Genomic DNA, 19,746 nt, shown 5'->3' on the forward strand with positions numbered 1-19,746 from the left:
GATCATCTGCTGATGGATTCTTCTGGAAACATGTGGAACACTCATGAAGGAGCTTTCTTCTCTGCTCTGTCAGCAGATGTTGGTCTGCAAGAGATGTTTGGAGAACATCAGATCAGTCTGAGGAGCAGAAGTGAACATGTGGCTGAAGGAACTGAAGAAGCAGGAAGAGAAACGCTCCTCAACAGGGTCTACACTGAGCTCTACATCACAGAGGGACTGAGACCAGAGGCTCACACCCAACATGAGGTGATGCAGCTGGAGACCACCACCAAGACCAACCAGCTCCATGACACTGCAATCAAGAACCCAGACATCTTCAAAGTCTTCTCTGACCAACCAAGATCCATCAGAGTGGTTCTGACCAGCGGAGTTGCTGGAGCTGGAAAAAGCTTCTCAGTGCAGAAGTTCACTCTGGACTGGGCCGAGGGCTTGGAGAACCAAGACATCAGTGCTGTGGTGCCTCTGTCCTTCAGGGAGATGAACTTGATCAGAGATGAGCAGCACAGTCTTCTCACTCTGATCCAGCTGTTCCATCCAACACTCCAGAAGATCCCAGCAGAACAGCTGTCTGTCTGCAAACTTCTGTTCATCTTTGATGGTCTGGATGAAAGCAGACTTTCTCTGGACTTCAAGAAGAGTCCGCTGGTGTCTGATGTCACACACAAGTCCTCAGTCAACGTGCTGCTCACTAACCTCATCCAGGGACGTCTGCTGCCCTCAGCTCTGGTCTGGATCACTTCCAGACCTGCAGCAGCCAATCAGATCCCTCCTTCATGTGTGGACAGACTGACAGAAGTCCGAGGCTTCAATGATGCTCAGAAGGAGGAGTACTTCAGGAGGAGGTTCCCAGATGGAGAGCTGTCCAGCAGAATCATCTCCCACATCAAGGGCTCCATGTCCCTCTACATCATGTGTGAAGTTCCAGTCTTCTGCTGGATCACTGCTGTGGTTCTGGAGAACCTGCTGACCACAGAGCAGAGAGGAGAGCTGCCCACCACCCTGACTGACATGTACTCCCACTTCCTGATGGTCCAGACAAAGAGGAAGAAGAACAAGTACAAGCAGGAACATCAGACAAGTCCACAAGAGCTGACAGAGACTGACAGGGAAGTTCTTCTGAAGCTGGGGAGGCTGGCATTTGAACATCTGGAGAAAGGAAACATCATGTTCTACCAAGAAGACCTGCAGCAGTGTGGTCTGGATGTCACAGAGGCCTCAGTGTACTCTGGAGTTTGTACTGAGATCTTCAGAAGAGAGTGTGAGATCTTCCAGAAACCAGTCTACAGCTTTGTTCATCTGAGCGTTCAGGAGTTTCTGGCTGCTGTCTACATGTTCCACTGTTACTCCAACAGGAAGGTAAAGATCATTGAGGACTTCCTGAAGAACAACATGGAGAACCCATCCCTGGATGAGTTTCTGAGTAGAGTCATGGAGAAATCCCTGCAGAGTCAAACTGGACACCTGGACCTGCTGGTTCGCTTCCTTCATGGTCTCTCTGTGGAGTCCAACCAGAGACTCTTAGGAGGCCTGCTGGGTCAGACAGAGAAGAATCCAGGAACCATCCAGAGACTCTTAGGCCTGCTCGGTCAGAGAAAGAAAAATCCAAGTGGCATTCAGAGAGCCATCAACAACCTGAAGAAGATCAACAGTGAAGGAGTCTCTCCTGACAGAAACATCAACATCTATCACTGTCTGATGGAGATGAAGGACCTCTCAGTTCATGAGGAGATCCAAGAGTTCCTGAAGTCAGAGAACAAATCAAAGAAGAAACTCTCAGAGATCCACTGCTCAGCTCTGGCCTACACTCTGCAGATGTCAGAGGAGGTTCTAGATGAGCTGGACCTGGACCAGTACAAGACATCAGCTGAGGGTAAACGGAGACTGATCCCAGCTGTGAGGAACTGCAGAAAGTTCATGTGAGTCCAGAAGTGATTGTGATGATAAATCAGATCAGTGTTCAGATTGATTTACAAAGAATGAAAGGATTGAAAATGATTAGAAATAAAAGCATGAAAGAAGAAAATCAGTTTGTTTTAACACTCATATTATCTTTTAGCTAAAGAGCAAAGAATGATCATATTTGTCCAAATGAAATCCAATCCAGAACCTTCTGAAAAGTTAGAACCCAAAGCAGAAGGGCAGCATGAAGCTTCATGGAGCTCCACCTTCTCTCCTCCAGCTGCAGATGAAAGAAAGATGAAGGTCTGAGAGAGACTGATGAGGAGGACTGTTTCATGATTAAGATAAAGCTCTGATAAAGAGAGAAATGTCCAACTGGAACTTCATCACAGCCTGAATTCCTCATAGATCACCTGTTTCTGTCTTTCTTTCTCTTCACAGACTTCCAGACCGATGTGAACTCTCAGAGACTCACTGGGAAATTGTGGCCTCAGCTCTGAAGTCCAACCCGTCCCACCTGACAGAACTGAAGCTGAGCGACAACAGCCTGGAGGATTCATCCATGGAGGTTCTGTGTTCTGGACTGGAGAGTCCAAACTGCAGACTGCAGACTCTGAGGTCAGAACATTGAAGCTGCTGGTTGGTTCATTTCTACATTTGTAGTTCTACACTGAAGCTGAAATGTTTGGATTCAAAGATTTTCCGGCTTTTCGATAAATTGAACATCTTTGATTCTTTGAAGAGTCTGCAGTGGAAAAAACAGCTGCTTAGATTTTCTTTAGAACAAAGATGTTTCCATGGTAACAGAAGGTTCAGCTGTTGAAACATTTGACAGATTTCTGAGTTTAAAGAGTCAGAAAACAAACAAGAACTCAAACTAATGATAGACTAGTCATCCTGATCAAACCTGAAAGCATGAAAGCAGGCAGTGGGGTTAAATGGTCTGGTGGAAGTGTCGATCTCCTCCGCCACAATAAACTCACTTTCACAGCAGCTTCACTGTCAGGAAACATTCAAGCTACGGTCACAGAGAAAACTGCCACCACGCGATGGGGAGATCTTTGGCGTGGTCATGAACGTAGACAGGAAGCCCCTGGCTGCAGTCTGCAGACTGAGGCGTTCCTTAACATGGGAAACGCGTTGAGTAACGCCCACTGTGTGTGATTTATGGTCACAGTAAAAGTTGACATTCAGAAACACTAAGTGTCTCATCTTTGAGAAGCTGATCTGGTTTCTTCAGTCAGTAATGATCTGCTCTGTTCAGGAGAAGATTCTCTCAGGTCCAGGTTGGTTCTGGATCATTTCTTATCAGTTAATGTGAAGTGGTCCTGGATTTAGCTTCTTTTTCCAGTGTCTCTCAATTCTGTAGGTTTCTGTGTTGATGTTATTTCTTCTAGTCTTTTGTTGCAGCTTTCACTGCCCCTCCCCCGCTCAGCACAATTATGACCAATTATGAGCAGCTTGAAGAGAAAAAGAAGTGAAAAATAGTGAAGGACAGTTAAAATGGTTCCCAGGAAGAAGTTGGTTCTTGTCGTTCTCTTTTTAAGTTTTCTGTCACCAGCTGTTTCCACAATGGCGCGTTTAGTTCAGACTAATGTTGCTTGGTTAGCCGAGGTTACCACGTGTCTGCTTTCACTTTTCTTCGGCTTCATTCATGAGGAGCTGCACGGCAAAGAGATGGACTCTGACGAGGATGAAAGGGAAACTGGCGTGTTTGATTGAAATTTAGCCCAGCTGTTCGTTTCAGATGGAGAAGATGAGGACATTGATGGATTTCTGGATACCGATTGAAAAATGAAAAACAATTCACAACCGACTCAGTTTTGCTCGCGCTGCCTTCTTAAAACTCACACTAGCATGCATGTTTTACCGTTATTTGTTAATGTGCCCGTGCTCTAAAACCCAGTGTTATGGCTCGTAATCAGAAAGAACCCAGAAGCACAACATGGGAGCAAGGGAGGTGGGACCTAGGACCATCTGTCCCCTACCCCTTCCTTGGTGGGGGGTATGGGGCCCTTGGCAACGGCGGCCGTGTCCCCTGGGTGCCGGTTTCCTGGGCGCGGCGGTGCTCTCTCCGCGCGGGGGGGGGGGGTCCACATTACACCTGAGCCGGGGGTGTCCGTGTCCTTGGGGGGTGGGTTCTGGTCCTTGCCCCTGAGTGCTGGGCCCCGGCAAATCTCCAACTGTGGCCGAGCTTGGTCGGGCCAAGTTTACAACACCCCTGGTGGGCCCCCTTTTTTCCCCGGGGTGCTCCCCTCCTGGGCGGGGGCGGCTGGCCCCTGCCTTGCTCCTCCCTGGACCAACCGTGGGCCGTATGGGTGGCTACCTGGAGTGCGGAGCGGGTCTCCCTTGGGGGGTCCTGGCTCGTACCTGGGGTTGGGGCGGGGGGATGCCCGGAACTCCTAGGTGGTGATGGGCTGCTTGTCTGGGGCTGTGGGCGTCTTTCTCCAGTGGGGCCCTGCGTTGGGCTCTCCCGGCACGGGGGGGGGGGGGAGGGGCTGTTTTCCTGGTTGGGCTGGGGCGGCGCTCTCTTTCCCCCTGTGCCTCCCTGCTCTCTGGCTCTGGGGGCCTCGCGGCGGTCCTGCTGGCCCTGGCCTGGGTGGCGGATTTGGTCGCCCGGGGCGGCGGTTGTTCCCTGCCTGCTGCCGTGTGGCGTTGGGGGTTCTGGCTGCCGCTGCTGCTGCGGCGGGGGTCTTGGTGTGGGGATGGCTGGGCACTCTCCTTCCTTCTTTTCACGTTCCACCATCCATTTTAGAAAAACATAAACACTCACCTGAGCACAGGTGTTAGCTCACCTTTGCACTAATAGTTTGCATGATTGAATGACTGAAATATCTCACACTAGTTGGTTTAAAGGCATAAGTATGCGTGTGTGAACACTATCTGTTTTGTCTACATGTTGACATGTGGACATTTTTTCAGCCAGCAGGTGTGTTGATAACATTTGAGTGTGTGTGTGGACAGGCCCCTCCCTTTTTGTACTACATTTGAACCTTACCATAATGATAAACAACCAGTAAACTTGCTGCTCTATGCTGCTTCATGTCTTATCCCCCCCTCCTATTATCACCCTCTTACACCCCCCCCTCTCTCTAACATCCCTTTCTCTTCTTCCCTTCTTTCCTTTTCCGTCCAGTCCAACAACAAAGATTTTCAAACATGATTGAAATTAATAAAGTATGGCCTCAATTACTAAAGGGGTTTATTCATCCTGACATATAACGTCTGGATGAAACAGGACACTGCGACAAAAAAAACCACAAAGACAGAAACCTAAAGACCCAACCACACTAATGGGAAACTGAAAACAGCTGTGAGACCAGGGGCCTCATTTATAAAACTTTGCGTAGGATTTGCGTCAGAAGTGGCGTACGGATGAAACATAGGACGTGCGTACGCACAGAAATATTCGGAGTTATAAAACCGTGCGCACGCACATCCTACGCATCTTTCTCTTAATAAATCACAACCAATTCTAAATGCTGCGCAGCTTTTGCGGCTTCATGACACGCCTATAGTTGCCCATAAATAGTCCGTGAAACGCCCACAAATGAATATTCATTGATTGCGAAACCATGCCAAACACGGAGAGAAAATCAAAAAAACGTAACTTCTCTCAATGTGAAGTAGAAGTTATCGTTGGCGAGGTGGAAAAGAGGAGAATAATGTTGTTTGGAGGGCACAGTGTGGGCATTAATAATGCCAAAAAGGCACGTGAGTGGCAGACGGCGGCAGACGCTGTAAATGCTGTAGCCTCACAACCTCGGACCGTGGCCGAAATAAAAAAGAAAAGGTCGGACATCAAAGTCAAAGCATAAAAACGTCTAGCGCTGACCACCCCCCCCCCACACACACACACACACCCGTGTCTGCCATAGGTGTGTGTGGGGGGGGGGGGGACACCGGAGCTGACCCCTCCTGATGAGAGACTGGCGGCAATAATTGGGGAATCCCTTTTAAGTGGAGTGGTGACTGAGGCGCAGGGGGACACCGACGCGCCAGATGCACGGGGTGACACACCCCCAAAAGCCCGCAGAGGAAGTCGGAACCGGCTCATAAGCCACTCGTCCTCATTTGCCAGCAAGTCTTTTTGCTGTCTAAAGATGCGTTCACTCCGAATTCTTCCATTTGCCACATCTTCTAAGAGCGCAAGATCAGCCATTGTGCGTCATTACGCATTGTGATGGGGCATTTTATTTCCCTCCATTTAATTACATCTGACAAGCTGCAGATGTCGGGAATAATCGACGTGGAAATGGGAAATTGATCAGCAAATGTAATTTCTTGTTGCTTTCTGAATGGTCGAGACATACGCCATACATGGTTTTATCAAAAATAAAACAAACTAAAGGCGTATGCATGAATACCATTATTCTTTAGCTTATGAAGAAATGTTTTACTATGTAAACAACTTTCCCCAGTGGACAATTAATGCATCTCTCTCTATCTATCCATCTGTCTGTCTGATTGCACCTATATCTGCTCCGCCAGACGGACACATTGACGGGAATGTCAGTTTTGTACATTATTTCGTTCTGTTAAATATATTATTTATGAGGATGAATTGCACAACATGCCAATATTGCAGAAAATATTTCACTTTTCTTTTTGCAAATATGTGTTCATTTGAATTTCTGTTGTAATTTTGGTTTGATTTTTTTGTTTGTTTCACTGCTGATCGGTCCAACGGGTGTTTGTGTAGCTGTTAATTGTAAGTCTTGCTTTGTGAAGTCTTCATGTTATTTATGAGAGGCAGTATTGTCATTTTCACTTTCATGTGTTTCTTCCATCTGCCGACGGTGTCGCCGTTTCTCATTTCACCCGTTTTTGTGCGTACGCCTGGGTCAGAGCTTGCGTGAAGGACCGCACATTTTCCCGTCAAGTTTGCTTTTTATAAATCTCAACTATTGCGTAGAGAGTGGCGTACGCCTTCTTTTGTGCGTACGCAACGTTTATAAATGAGGCCCCAGGTGAGTGCAGAGGAGGAGGAGGGGGGTAGGCTGCAGCCCAGCCGTAACCATGACACCCAGTGCTTCTTTTGTGTCAAATACAGAAAAATCAGCCATAACTGAAACTGTGCCCTATAATCCAGTGTCCCCTATGGTCATGAAAATGTAGTAGTTTTGCCCTCTGTAGCACAGCTAAAAGCCCCCACTCCCCCCCACGAGGAGAGGGCTGTCAGTCAGTCATCTGAAGTCTGAACCAGCTGAAGATCAGAACAAGTCTTTTCTGAAATGTAAAAAGAAAATGAACAGCCATGAAGACCTCTTTAATGTCATCTGACTGTAAACTGAAGACCTGCTGAGAAAACAAAGATTTACTGGGGGGGCAGACTGACAGAAAAACACTTTTTTCCTGATTCTGCTTCCAGGTGATTCACCCTAACTACATTGATCAAGATGCTTCAGCAAACGTGACAGCGCAATGCACACCCCTCAACACTAGGGGGAGTATGCACCTCAACACATCCACAGTGCTGCCAGAAACTGGATGGTTTTGGTTCTAAATTTGTGAGTAAAATGGCTCTTGGCGGGTATGCATAATTTGGCAGTTTTAGGTTTGGTTCGATGTTTTTTTTTTTCATGAACATATAGTAGTGGTCTAAGTTAGGATGGGAGGCTGTTGGAGTTAAGCTTCTATGTATGGGAATTACATAAAGGCATCAGGCCATGTGTGGGAGGAGCCACCAGCTCATGTTTTCTGCCTGGTTGCTACATGGAGCGATGTCTGTGCTTAGGTCATTTACAATGTATGGATGACGCGGAGATGTGTGGGAGACTTTGGACTGTGATTCGTCCCGCAGCTCTATGTGAATGAGATACTTTAATCCCTTATTTGGGGGAGATGAGAAGGGCGTGCAGCCAAAACACGTTCCTGAAGAAAAAGGAAATAGTTTGTAGGAGCCTTAACTGTACGTGCAGGAGGAAGGCCAGCTTAACATACCGGTCACTGAGAAGAGGGCGGATCTAGGTGAACAAAGTCACTTGCAGTGTAGGAAAAGAATCTGGTCGCTTTGCAGTTCTTTTCCATGCGTGTTCGGAGTCGGGAGAAGAAAACCAGAATTCGAACGGATAACAATAGAAATGTTTATTTCCTTAACAGAAAGTTCTAGAAAAAAGCAAAACAGATCATCTAGGTTCTCAGAGTTTCGAAGCCTGCAGAAGGCAAAGAGTTACATGCGATTTAGTCCGCAAACACGCTGAGAACAAAGGATTCTTCCAGTGCATGGTCTTATCAATAGCGGTTCGAATCTCCTCCTCCTGGACACATCATGGCGGCCAAACCCCGCTCCTGGTCGCTCTGATTTGTGAGCAGATAGCCGCCTGCTTTCACCGGCCAATAGTTGGAGTGGCAGCCTATGGATTCGCTCCTCCCTGATGTCGGACCAGATACGAAAGTGCACTAAGTTCACCGATGAAAAGAGTCCCCTTTAGGTCCAAAATAAATAATTCCTGGATAACCAAAAAACCCTATTACCGGCATTAGGGCGACCTCCACATGAGAACATGAATCTAGACAGGTTCCCAGGGGAAAGACCTTCAACCCAGATGGTACAGATGTAGTCCATGGCATATTTATTGCTCCTCAACAAAACTCCCATATTAGCAGAAAGAACGTCCTATTTCTTTCACAGAAGTTTGCAGGGGAAAGTTTGCTGCTGCAACCATAAAGCATAAAGGAATGTCACAGGAGAATAAGTCTTGAGAGATCAAAATGAGTTCAAAAATTCATCACTACAACACTCAATAACTGACATGATCTCGCGGGATTTCAGACAGACCCAGATGCTGGAACCCAGAAGGACGCTTGGAGAGGAAAGGTAAGTATTAGAAGGTTTAATTTACAGTAGGTAAGTAAAGAGCAGGGTTCTTGATGTGGCGTGGTGGCTGACTGGAGGTTTGCGCCAGGATGAACCAGAGAGTGAGACTTCGCCTGAATCTGTGAATGAAAATAAGGAGCGAGGATGGTGGACTGCGACCCATGGTACACTCGTGATAAGGATTCCTGTGACCAGGATTTATCATTTAAGGCTCACATATCTCAGGCGTGTAGAACTTCATTTTTTTCACCTGCGGAATATTGCTAAGTTCAGAAATATACTTTCTAAGAGTGATGTTGAAAAACTCATCCATGCATTTGTTACGTCGAGGCTGGATTACTGTAACTCTTTGTTAGCAGCGTGTCCTAAGAGTTCCTTAAGAAGTCTCCAGCTTGTTCAGAACGCAGCAGCTAGATTGTTAACAGGAACTAGCAGAAGAGATCACATCACTCCTGTGTTAGTTTCACTCCATTGGCTCCCAGTTGATTCCAGAATCAAGTTCAAGATCCTCCTGTTAACCTATAAGGCCTTACATGGACTGGTCCCGTCCTATATTAAGGACCTCATAGTCCCTTACCATCCAATAAGAACATTTCGCTTGCAAAATGCAGGACTGCTTGGTGTTCCTAGAATTAGTAAAAGAACGGTTGGAGGTAGAGCGTTTAGCCACCAAGCCCCTGTCTTATGGAATAAACTCCCAGCTCATGTAAGAGAGGCCGACTCAGTTTCTACATTCAAAGTTAGACTGAAAACATTCCTCTTTGGACAGGCTTATTATCAGACTAGTTAGTATTCAGAGATTATTTAACTTAATGTTAATGTCTTTAAATTAAACTTAATAACAATAACTATTTGTTTTAAAAGGCTGCTAGAAGTTGAAGCTGGGGTAACTATGGTGCTCTGGGGTTTTGTCCTCTTTTCTCATCTACTTCTACCCTTCCTCTCTTCTCTATTTTTGATCATCATTTATCATTTAGTTCTCCATGCCTCTGTTTGGTACAATGCGATTCATGTATTGTCCCTCTTTGTCTCTCCCCTCCTGGGGAGTGGGAGTGCTTCCAGACTCCAGTTGGCTCATCAGTGCTCCTGTTTCTGACCGTGTACCTCGTCTTTGCTCCTGCTCCTACACCTGGCTGTGGTTCCTGTCTCCGGCTCGACTCGCGCCTTTGACTGTCCCCACAACCACGACTGGATGAAGCTCGTCTGCTGGACTTTGTATATGTAGTTGTAGCGTTAGATAAGTCAATTCTTCTCTAAGAGTTCTGGTAAATCGCCTGTCAGTCCTGGGGGAGGATCCCTCCTTCATGTGGGCACCCCTGAGGTTTCTTCGTTTTTTCCGGAATCCGGTTTTTTAGGAGTTTTTCCTTACCACAAAGGGGGGGTCTAAGGGCAGGGATGCCAGTATAGCTTAGTCAGTTTGTTAGTTGATTTTAGTATTTTCCTATTGAACTCTTTGTATTCGTGATCCTTTTGAGTTCATGTTTTACTTCGAAGCCCATCATCAGCAGTTAAGTCTTTGTCATCATAGTCGAGTCGTTTGTTTTTTTCTTTGTCATTGTTGTCCGGACAAAATGCACCATTTTCCTTATTTCCTCTATCAAATTCACCGTTCATGTTTATTTTGAATCCTTCTTTGGTTTCTCCCCGTATATTAAATAATAATTTGTAGATGTCGACGCCTCCTTCGTGATTTCAAATTATCCTATCGCGCAAAATTAGTTCCTATACTAACACTGTTTTTTCTTCCGCCTTTAGGCGTCCAGGCCAAAATAGTCGCAAAACCCTCTGTATTTTGAATACTATATTCAATGACTACAGGTGAACCTAATGACCTCTATTTCTACTGTTTTCGTACATTTAAATGTCCCAGGCCTAACAGTAATAACCCTCCCTCTTTTTGGACTTCCTCTCCAAGGAAATGTCCAAGGAAATGGGTAAACCTTACTTACTGGGGTACGACTAGCCGCCCACTCACTCGACTTCTCCTTAATTTAAGTTATTCAATATGCAGAATTCATAACAGGTTCCTGCTTACCGTACTCTATTGAGGCCTCAGAAGAATTCGACCACGTGGGAGAAACGTCCCCGACTGTACGACGACAGTCTCATAATATACACCACAATAATCCGGTCCGTTCAATCCGCGTTCGGTCCGCGTTCGGGTCCGTTCCTCGACTACTTGTTCGGGGTCACTAAAATTGTAGGAAAAGAATCTGGTCGCTTTGCAGTTCTTTTCCATGCATGTTTAACCTTTCAACCAGGGAGGGCAAAAAGGGTGGGGGTACTGCATCTTTTATGTCCAACTCCTTTGCAGTAAAGCAGATTACATTGGATGAGTACCCCAGCTTTGAACATCATGCCTTTGTTTTTAACAGCCCTCCAGTTTTATGCATCACAGTTTACAGACCACCCAAAGCAAGCTCTGTTTTATTGAGGAGTTTTCTGAGTTTTTAGCATCTGTCCACACTTCCTTTAACATGATTTTAATAACAGGTGATTTTAACCTGCATATAGACAGGAAGTTGGATTATTGCACCACTCAGTTCTTGGACTTGCTCTCCTCTCTTGATTTTAAACAACACGTCATGCAGCCGACTCACAACAGGGGGCACTCTCTTGACCTCGTCATCAGTCATGGTTTACCTACCAGTGTGTCCGCTGTTGTGGATCTGGCTGTATCTGACCATTACTGTTTTTTTTTTGTTTTTTTTTTTTTTTTTTCTAACTTGTCCTGTCCAACAGCTGGGCAGACAGACGAGAGCTGAGGGCCTCTTGTGTTGGACATATTTTGCTTTAACAAGAGGGGTTATTAATCTTCAGACAAACCAAAGGTATGTCTGAATAAACCCCTTTTGTAATTGAGGCCAAACTTTATTAATTTCAATCATGTCTGAAAATCTTTGGTGTTGGACCGGACGGAAAAGGAAAGAGGGGAAGAAGAGAGAGGGACGCTAGAGAGAGGGGGGTAGGGGGTGATAATAGGAGGGGAAGGGGGATAAGACCATGAAGCAGCATACAGCAACAAGTTTACTGGTTGTTAATCATTATGGTAAGGTTCAAATGCAGTACAAAAAGGATGGGGCCCGTCCACACACACACTCAAATGTTATAAACACACCTGCTAGCTGCAAAAATGTCCACCTGTCGACATGTACACAAAACAGATAGTGCTCACACGCATACTTATGCCTTAAAACCAACTAGTGTGAAACATTTCAGTCATTCAGTCACGCAAACCGCCAGTGCAAAGGTGAGCCAACACCCGTGCTCAGGTGAGTGCTCATGTTCTTCTAAAATGGATGGTGGAATGTGTAAAGAAGGAGGGAGAGCGCCCAGCCATCCCCACCCCAAGACCCCCACCGCAGCAGCAGCGGCAGCCGGAATCCCCCCCACGCCACACGGAAACCGGCAGGAAACAACCGCCGCCCGGGCGACCAAGCCCGCCACCCAGGCCAGGGCCAGCAGGACCGCCGCAAGGCCCCCAGAGCCAGAGAGCAGGGAGGCACGGAGGGAAAGAGAGGGCCGCCCCAGCCCAACCAGGAGAACAGCCCCACCGCCGCGCCGGGAGAACCCAACGCAGGGCCCCACCGGAGAGGGACGCCCACAGCCCCAGACGAGCACCCCACCACCACCCAGGAGTTCCGGGCATCCCCCCGCCCCAACCCCAGGTACGAGCCAGGACCCCCCAAGGGAGACCCGCTCCGCACTCCAGGCAGCCATCCGCCCGGCCCACGGTTGGTCCAGGTAGGAGCAAGGCAGGGGCCCGCCGCCCCCGCCCAGGAGGGGGGAACCCCGGGGAAAAAAGAGGGCCCACAAGGGGTGTTGTAAATATGGCCCGACCAGGCTCGGCCACAGTTGGAAATTTGGCGGGGCCCAGCGCTCAGGAGCAAGGACCAGAACCCACCCCCCAGGGACACCAACACCCCCGGCTCAGATGTAATGTGAACCCCCCCACCACGCGGAGAGAGCACCGCCGGGCCCAGGAAGCCGGCACCCCGGGGACACGGCCGCCGTTGCAAAGGGGCCCGTACCCCCACCAGGGAAGAGGCAGGGGACAGATGGTCCTAGGTCCCACCTTCCTTGCAAAATGTGTGTGCGTGTATGTGTGTTTAAGAGGGTGTGTGTGTGCATGTGTGTGTGTTTATGTTGGGATGTATATATTGAGGGGGGAGGGGTGTGTGTACTAAGGGGGGTGCAGTTAAAATTGGCGGGTAGGGCATTAAGGGGACATCTCCTGATTACTCACAGTGATGTCCCCTCACCCTCCCCACCAAGGGGCCCTAAATGTCTAAGGTGCGGTTAAAATTGGCGGGTAGGGTGCCAGGAGGACATCTGCTGCTTGCTTGCAGTGATGTCCAAGCACCCCCCCTACCAAGGACCCTACATGTCTAAGGTGCAAATAAAACCGAAAGAGGGGGGGCCCACTCCATATGGCAACCATAGGAGGGGGGCCACTGCCAAGTAGCCCCCCCCCCCCCCCCCCAAGGCGCATCGCAGGCTAGACCCCTCACCCTAATATGAGGTTATATGAGGAAGGGGGTAAGTTGGGGACAGCTGGTAGACTATCCCCCGGTGGTCAAACAGCCGTCCCCCAGCCCCCCCCCAGCAAAGGGGCCAGGGCCACCCAGCCCAGGGGCCCCACCCCCGGAGGCGCCGACACCCCAGGCCCGGCACCACCCACCCCACACGCAGAGAGAGGAGCCAGAAAGCGTCGCCCCCCCCGGAGCAAGCCCAGGCCCCCACCCCCAGACGCCGGCCCTAGAGGAGCTCTGGTCAGGCCTTGACGGGACCGAGGAGGCCAACCGGCCAAGGCAACCACTGATTGCCTCAGCGGAGACCCCGACCCGCTAGCCCCCCCGACCCGTACCAATAATGGGCCCCCCTCCCCCCCCAGAACGCCCCCCCCCCCCACAGGACAGGGCCGACAAGCCCCCCACCCCACCCCACCCCAGACCCCGCAGCCGAAGCGGGTGACTCCCAGAGCGACCGGGGGCCCCGAGAGGGTTGTCCCGTCCCGTCCCAGAGCCAGGGAAGGGCCGATCCCAGCCCCAGGTGCAGATGGGCAGCCCACCCGGCGCCGCTGGGCCCCCCCCCCGAGCAGGGCCCCCCGCCAACCCCCCCCCAGCACAGGCAAAGGGACCACCCCCCCAAGCCAAGCCAGACCACCACCCCACCCCCCCACCACGCACCCCCACACCCAAGCCCAGAGGACCACGCAGCGCCCCAGCCCGCCCCACCCAGGCACCGGACCCGACCCCCGACCAACGGAGCCCCCCACCGCCCCCGCCAGGCACCGGAAGCCCCGACCCCCACCCCAAACCACGGCAGAAGGGCAAGGAGCAGCGACGACCAAGCCCCCCACCCCCTAAGTCATGGAGTCAACCACGGGAGACCAGAGAAACTGAATTCTTTCAAAGTTACTTGAAAGAATTCAGATATGATATGATCAAACAGCAGATTTCTGTGTTGACTTATGTTTATATTTTTCTTGTTTTTCCAATTTATTAAAATAGTTTTTTTGGCAATACAAAGAGTTATGAAAATGATTGATGCTAATCCGTCTTCCATATCGATGGCACTCATGTCACCAAGCACACAAAGTGACGGTGAGGCCGTGATTGAAACCTTAAGCCAGACTGATAGATGGGCACATACCTGCTGCCAGAGAGCCTGGACAGGACTGCAGAACCACAGTGCGTGCATGTAGCTGTCGGGTAGATTATTATCACAGTGCTCGCAAATGTCTGAGTTACTGAGACCCATCTTGAACATCCTCTGTCCAGTGTAGTAAATTCTGTGAAGAGTTTTGAGATGGATTAGCTGCAGATTTGGACTTTTTGTCAGTTTAAAGGTGTTTAGACAGAGTTCTGACCAGAAGCTTTCATCTGTGCTGATGCTCAAATCTGCATCCCATTTTTTGTTGGAAGGGCAATATTGTTATCTAAATTACATAAAAGTTTGTATATTTTGGAGAGAGTTCTATTCATTGAAAAATTAATCAGAGTGGTAACTACATCTGGTAGCTTTAAATCGTCGTCTTTAAATTTATACTTTTTAGTAATACTTGATTTAAGTTGCTGATATTCCAAGAAGTTATTTATTCCATATTTGTCTTGAAGTTCCTGGGGAGTTATGAATCTTCTATCAATAATTACGTGCTCTAGTTGTTTTATGCCCCCTGCTTGCCAAGCTGGGAAGTAAATCATTTTTTTGTTAATAAGGATGCCCGGGTTGTTCCAGATGGGTGTCATTTTGCACGGTTGAATTGATGATTTTGATATTTTGAGAAATTCCCACCAGGCTGTTAAAGTGGCATTTATATTAATGCGTTTGAAACAATCCTGTTTTTTAACTGTTTGGCTAATAAATGGTAGCTGTGACAGGTTGATCTTCCCACATAACGCCTGTTCCAAGTCTAACCATGAGTTGGTTTCTGGATTATTTTTTAACCATTTTAAGATATATTGTAATCTATTTGCAAGAAAGTATTTGTGGAAGTTAGGTAATTCTAATCCTCCACAGCTTTTTGCAGATTTTAAAGTTTTTAGACTAATTCTTGCAGGTTTGTTGTTCCATAGAAAGCTTGATATGGATGAGTCTAATGTTTTGAACCATTTTAATGGCGGTTGTGTGGGAATCATTGAGAAGAGATAATTAACCTTGGGTAAGATTTTCATTTTAACCGTTGCTACCTTGCCCATAAGGGACAGAGGCAGGTTGGTCCAGCGTGTTAGATCGTCCTGTATGCTTTTCAGTAATGGGGTGTGGTTTAGCTGCACCAGTTCTGATAGTTTGGGGGAAAAGTAGATACCCAGATATTTGATATTTGTATTATGTTTTAACTGGAATTGTGAGTCTTTGTTCCATATTCCTGTTGAGTGGTAATAAAACAGACTTATTCCAATTAATGGAATAGTCTGATATGGAGGAGAATTCATTTATGATCATTGCTGTTTCATTTACAGAATGTAAATTCCTTAAAAACAGTAATATGTCATCCGCATAAAGACTAATTTTATGATGGCTGTGTTTGGTTTTTATTCCTATAATGCTCTCATTCTGTCTTATTGCTGCAGCTAAAGGCTCAATGAATATAGCAAAAAGAGAAGGAGAGAGTGGGCAGCCCTGTCTGGTTCCTCTTCCAAGAAAAAACCTGTTTGAAGTCTGTTTATTAGTTCTAACTGATGCATTGGGGTTGTGATATAATATTTTGATCCAATTGATGAATGCTTCTCCAAAACCAAACTTATGGAGGGCGGCAATAAGGAACTTCCAATTTACTCTGTCAAAGGCTTTTTCAGCATCCAGCGATAGTACCGTCATTTCCTGGTTTTCAATGGTGGCAAAGTCTATTATATTAACTAGTCTACGGACATTATCATCCGAGTGTCTGCCTTTGATCCAGTCTGGTCGAAGTGAATTATGTGAGGAGTGACTTTTTCTATTCTCTGTGCTAATGCTTTGCAGATAATTTTTACATCTGCATTGATTAAAGAAATAGGGCGATAGCTTGAAGGACTAGTGGGATCTTTGTCTGGTTTTAGAAGAAGAATTATGTTGGCTGAGTTCATGTTAGGTGGCATTGACTGGCTCTCATTAATAGATGTGACCGTTTTATAAAATGTTGGTGCCAGTTGTTCCCAGAATTCTTTATAAAACTCAGCAGGAAAGCCGTCAGGCCCTGGTGCTTTACCATTGGGCATAAGTAACAGAGCTTCATGAAGTTCAGACAGCGAGAGCGGAGAATCTAAGTTTGTGATTTGATCCTCATTTAGCCTGGTTTACATTATTAAGAAATGAGTCAATACTTTGCTCTGACGGATTGATCTGCGGTGTGTACAGGTTTTTATAAAAGTTTTCAAATGCGTTATTAATCTTGACCGGGTCATGAGTGACATTTCCTGTCTGGTCCGTAATAGAGGTGATTGTTGATTTTTCTCTATTAATTTTAAGCTGATTAGCCAGAAATTTGCCAGATTTATTAGAGTTTTCAAATCTTTCAAGTCGTAGCCTTTGTATTTGAAATTGTGTTCGTTTATTAATGATGTCATTTAACTGCAGCTTTAAAATTTTCAGATCTCCCAGAATGTGTTCCTGTGCAGAAGCAGCAGAAGCAGTCTCCAGGGTTTTGATTTTATTTTCTAATTCTAATAAATCTGCTTTCTCTTTGCGTTTTTTGTGCGTTGAATAAGAAATGATTTTCCCTCTCATGACTGCCTTTGCTGTTTCCCAAAGAATGCACGGTGGGATGTCTGGAGTATTGTTGAAGTCTAAGAAGGTTGCCCACTCTTTTTTAAAGAATTCAAGAAATTCCTGGTCCTTTAACAGAGACGTATTAAACCTCCAGGTTGTACCAGAGGGTGTGGATATTTCCCTAGAAATATTTACAGAGACTGGTGCATGATCACTGATAATAATTGGATGGATATTGGAGCTTTGAATATTTTTTAAAAGAGAGTTACTGATTAATAAATAGTCTAAACGGGAGTGTGAGTGGTGAACTGGAGAAAAAAAGGTGAACCCTTTAGTGCTTGGGTGACATGAGTGCCACGCGTCGCAGAGACCCAGATCATTCATGTACTGCTTTAGAATACTTGCAGACCGCCATGTACGCTGATTTGCTGCTGTGCTGAGTCTGTCAAGTTCAGGGTCCAAAACAAGGTTGAAGTCTCCTCCTATAATGATTGTGGAGTCAGAGTGAGCTGAGAGTGAGGTGAAGAATCTGTGAAAGAAGGAAGAGTCGTCAACATTAGGGCCGTAAACACTCGCTATACAAAAGTCCTTATTCTGAATGGATATATTAACGATTACAAATCTGCCTTCTGGGTCAGTAACTGTATCCTTATGAGTAAAATTAAGATTTTTATTAATTAAAACAGCAACTCCTTGTTGTTTGGAGTTGTAACTGGCAGAGTATATAACTGGAAATTGTAAGCAGCACATAAGGTGATTCAAAGAATTTGATACATGGGTCTCCTGTAGTAGAGCTATATCTGCTTTTAGACTATCCAGGTGATTTAACACTTTCAGTCTCTTTGGCTCAGAGCCAAGTCCACGCACATTCCAGCTAACGATGTTAAGACTGTTCATAACTGCTCTGACTGAAAAGGTGTAAAGCTAAGTAGTGCTTGTGTACCAGTCCGTGTGCGCGTGCCCGCATTGAGAAGCGCTGTGCGCGTGAACGTTTTCTGGCTATGTGAGCTGCGTGTCGCGTGCGTCCTATGAGAGCCTGTGTGAGGTGATTGCAGTATGTCGGCGTGTGTGTGCGGGATCGCATGTGCACGCCCCTGTGTGCGCTTATGTGCGCGCGCGCCCGTTCCGTGCATAAATAAATACTTACCGAGGATGAGTTGCTTCCAGGTGATTTACATATGATGAAGGGGGAGAGGGGGGGGGGAGTAAAGGAAAGAAAAAAAGAGATAGAAGGGAAAACGAAAACAGCAACAAAACAACAATAGACACATGAGTGGGACTGAGGTGACGAAGAAAAAAAAAGACTGTTTTCCTGAGATCGAGGTGTGGATTATTGATGATCCGGTTTTCCATTCATTGAAGTTAGTTTAGCGGGTTTCTTCTGGGCAGCGCAGATGTTCTCAGCGCGGATCTGAAAGCCTTCAGCACAGCCAGGGGGTGATCTCCGGGTCCCGGAACAGCCGGCCGTCCACGTAAAGTTTGTCAACGGCCACAATCGCTCTCGAACCAGCAGCAAGATGCTTCCTCCTCAGCGGGAACAGGATCTTCCTTCTACGGAGGATTTCTGCCGTAGAAGGAAGATCATTTTACGGGTCTTTTGAGAGTGAGATTTTAAATATCATGAACTCCTCTCTACAGACGGGTATTTTTCCTGCTGCCTTTAAAACGGCAGTGGTGAAACCGTTACTCAAAAAAACTAACTTAGACCCTTCAGTTTTTAATAACTACAGACCTGTGTCCAACTTGCCATTTTTAAGTAAGGTTTTAGAAAAACTTGTTTTTATTCAGCTGAATGAGTTTCTCTTACAAAACAACATTTTTGAGATAAACCAGTCTGGTTTTAGGACGAACCACAGCACAGAGACGGCCTTGTTAAAAATTGTTAATGATCTCAGGTGTGCCTTGGATTCAGGTCAGATCTCAGTACTAGTTCTGTTAGATCTAAGTGCAGCTTTTGATACTGTTGATCACCTGATCCTTGTAAACAGACTTAAAAGTCTTGGCCTTTCAGGGACTGTTCTCATGTGGTTCGAATCGTATCTCATGGAGAGAAACTTTATGGTAAGCATGGACACACACTTTTCTGGGGTCCATGAAATTAATTGTGGTGTGCCTCAAGGTTCCATCCTTGGCCCCTTGCTTTTTAACATTTACATGCTTCCTCTGGGGAATGTCATCAGGAGCCACAACATCAGCTTTCATAGCTATGCTGATGATACCCAGCTGTATATAGCCATGTCTCCTGATGACACAAGACCAATAGAAGCACTTTTTAACTGTATTTTAGATGTGAAATTATGGATGGCAAATAATTTTCTGCAGCTCAACCAGGACAAAACGGAAATTTTAGTTATCGGTCCTGAAGCCAAGAGGGAGAAGCAGTTTCTGAAGCTGCAGCAACTTTCATTAAGTCATTCAGAAACAGTCAGAAACCTGGGCGTTATCTTCGACTCTAAGCTGACTTTTATCCCCCATATAAAACAGGTGGTTAAAACTGGTTTTTATCATCTTAGAAATTTGGCTAGAGTCCGCCCACTACTCTCTCTTGCGAAGATGGAGATGCTAATGCATGCTTTTATCATGAGTAAAGTTGATTATTGTAACGCCCTGCTTGCCGGTCTTCCAAAAACAAACATTAGGAACCTTCAGCTACTCCAGAACTCTGCTGCACGAGTTCTTACAAAGACCAGGTGGCGAGCTCACATCACCCCAATTTTAAAATCCCTGCATTGGCTCCTCATATGCTTCAGGATTGATTTTAAGATACTTTTAACAGTTTTTAAATGTCTTAACGGTCTTGCGCCTTCTTATTTATCAGATCTTTTAGTAAGATA

General features: G+C 46.7%; 2 protein-coding genes across 10 annotated transcripts in view; one reads left to right on the top strand and one right to left on the bottom strand.

Annotated features, from left to right (window-relative positions):
* The window catches only part of LOC144986719 (NLR family CARD domain-containing protein 3-like), a 674,722-nt gene that overhangs the window by 625,845 nt on the left and 29,131 nt on the right, over positions 1-19,746 (top strand). For 4 of the 5 annotated variants that reach the window (XM_078934625.1, XM_078934620.1, XM_078934632.1 and 1 more), the window contains 2 exons: positions 77-1,916; positions 2,341-2,517. The exons of the other annotated variant lie outside the window; for it this stretch is intronic. In XM_078934625.1, the coding sequence (XP_078790751.1) occupies positions 77-1,916; positions 2,341-2,517 (2,017 nt within the window). The remainder of the gene's footprint in view (positions 1-76; positions 1,917-2,340; positions 2,518-19,746) is intronic. 5 annotated transcript variants of the gene reach the window in all.
* The window catches only part of LOC144986673 (NLR family CARD domain-containing protein 3-like), a 497,154-nt gene that overhangs the window by 295,241 nt on the left and 182,167 nt on the right, over positions 1-19,746 (bottom strand). The window lies entirely within an intron of this gene.

This window comes from Oryzias latipes, chromosome 2, assembly GCF_053564925.1.
Source record: "Oryzias latipes strain Hd-rR chromosome 2, Olatipes_Hd-rR_3.1".
NCBI lineage: Eukaryota > Metazoa > Chordata > Actinopteri > Beloniformes > Adrianichthyidae > Oryzias > Oryzias latipes.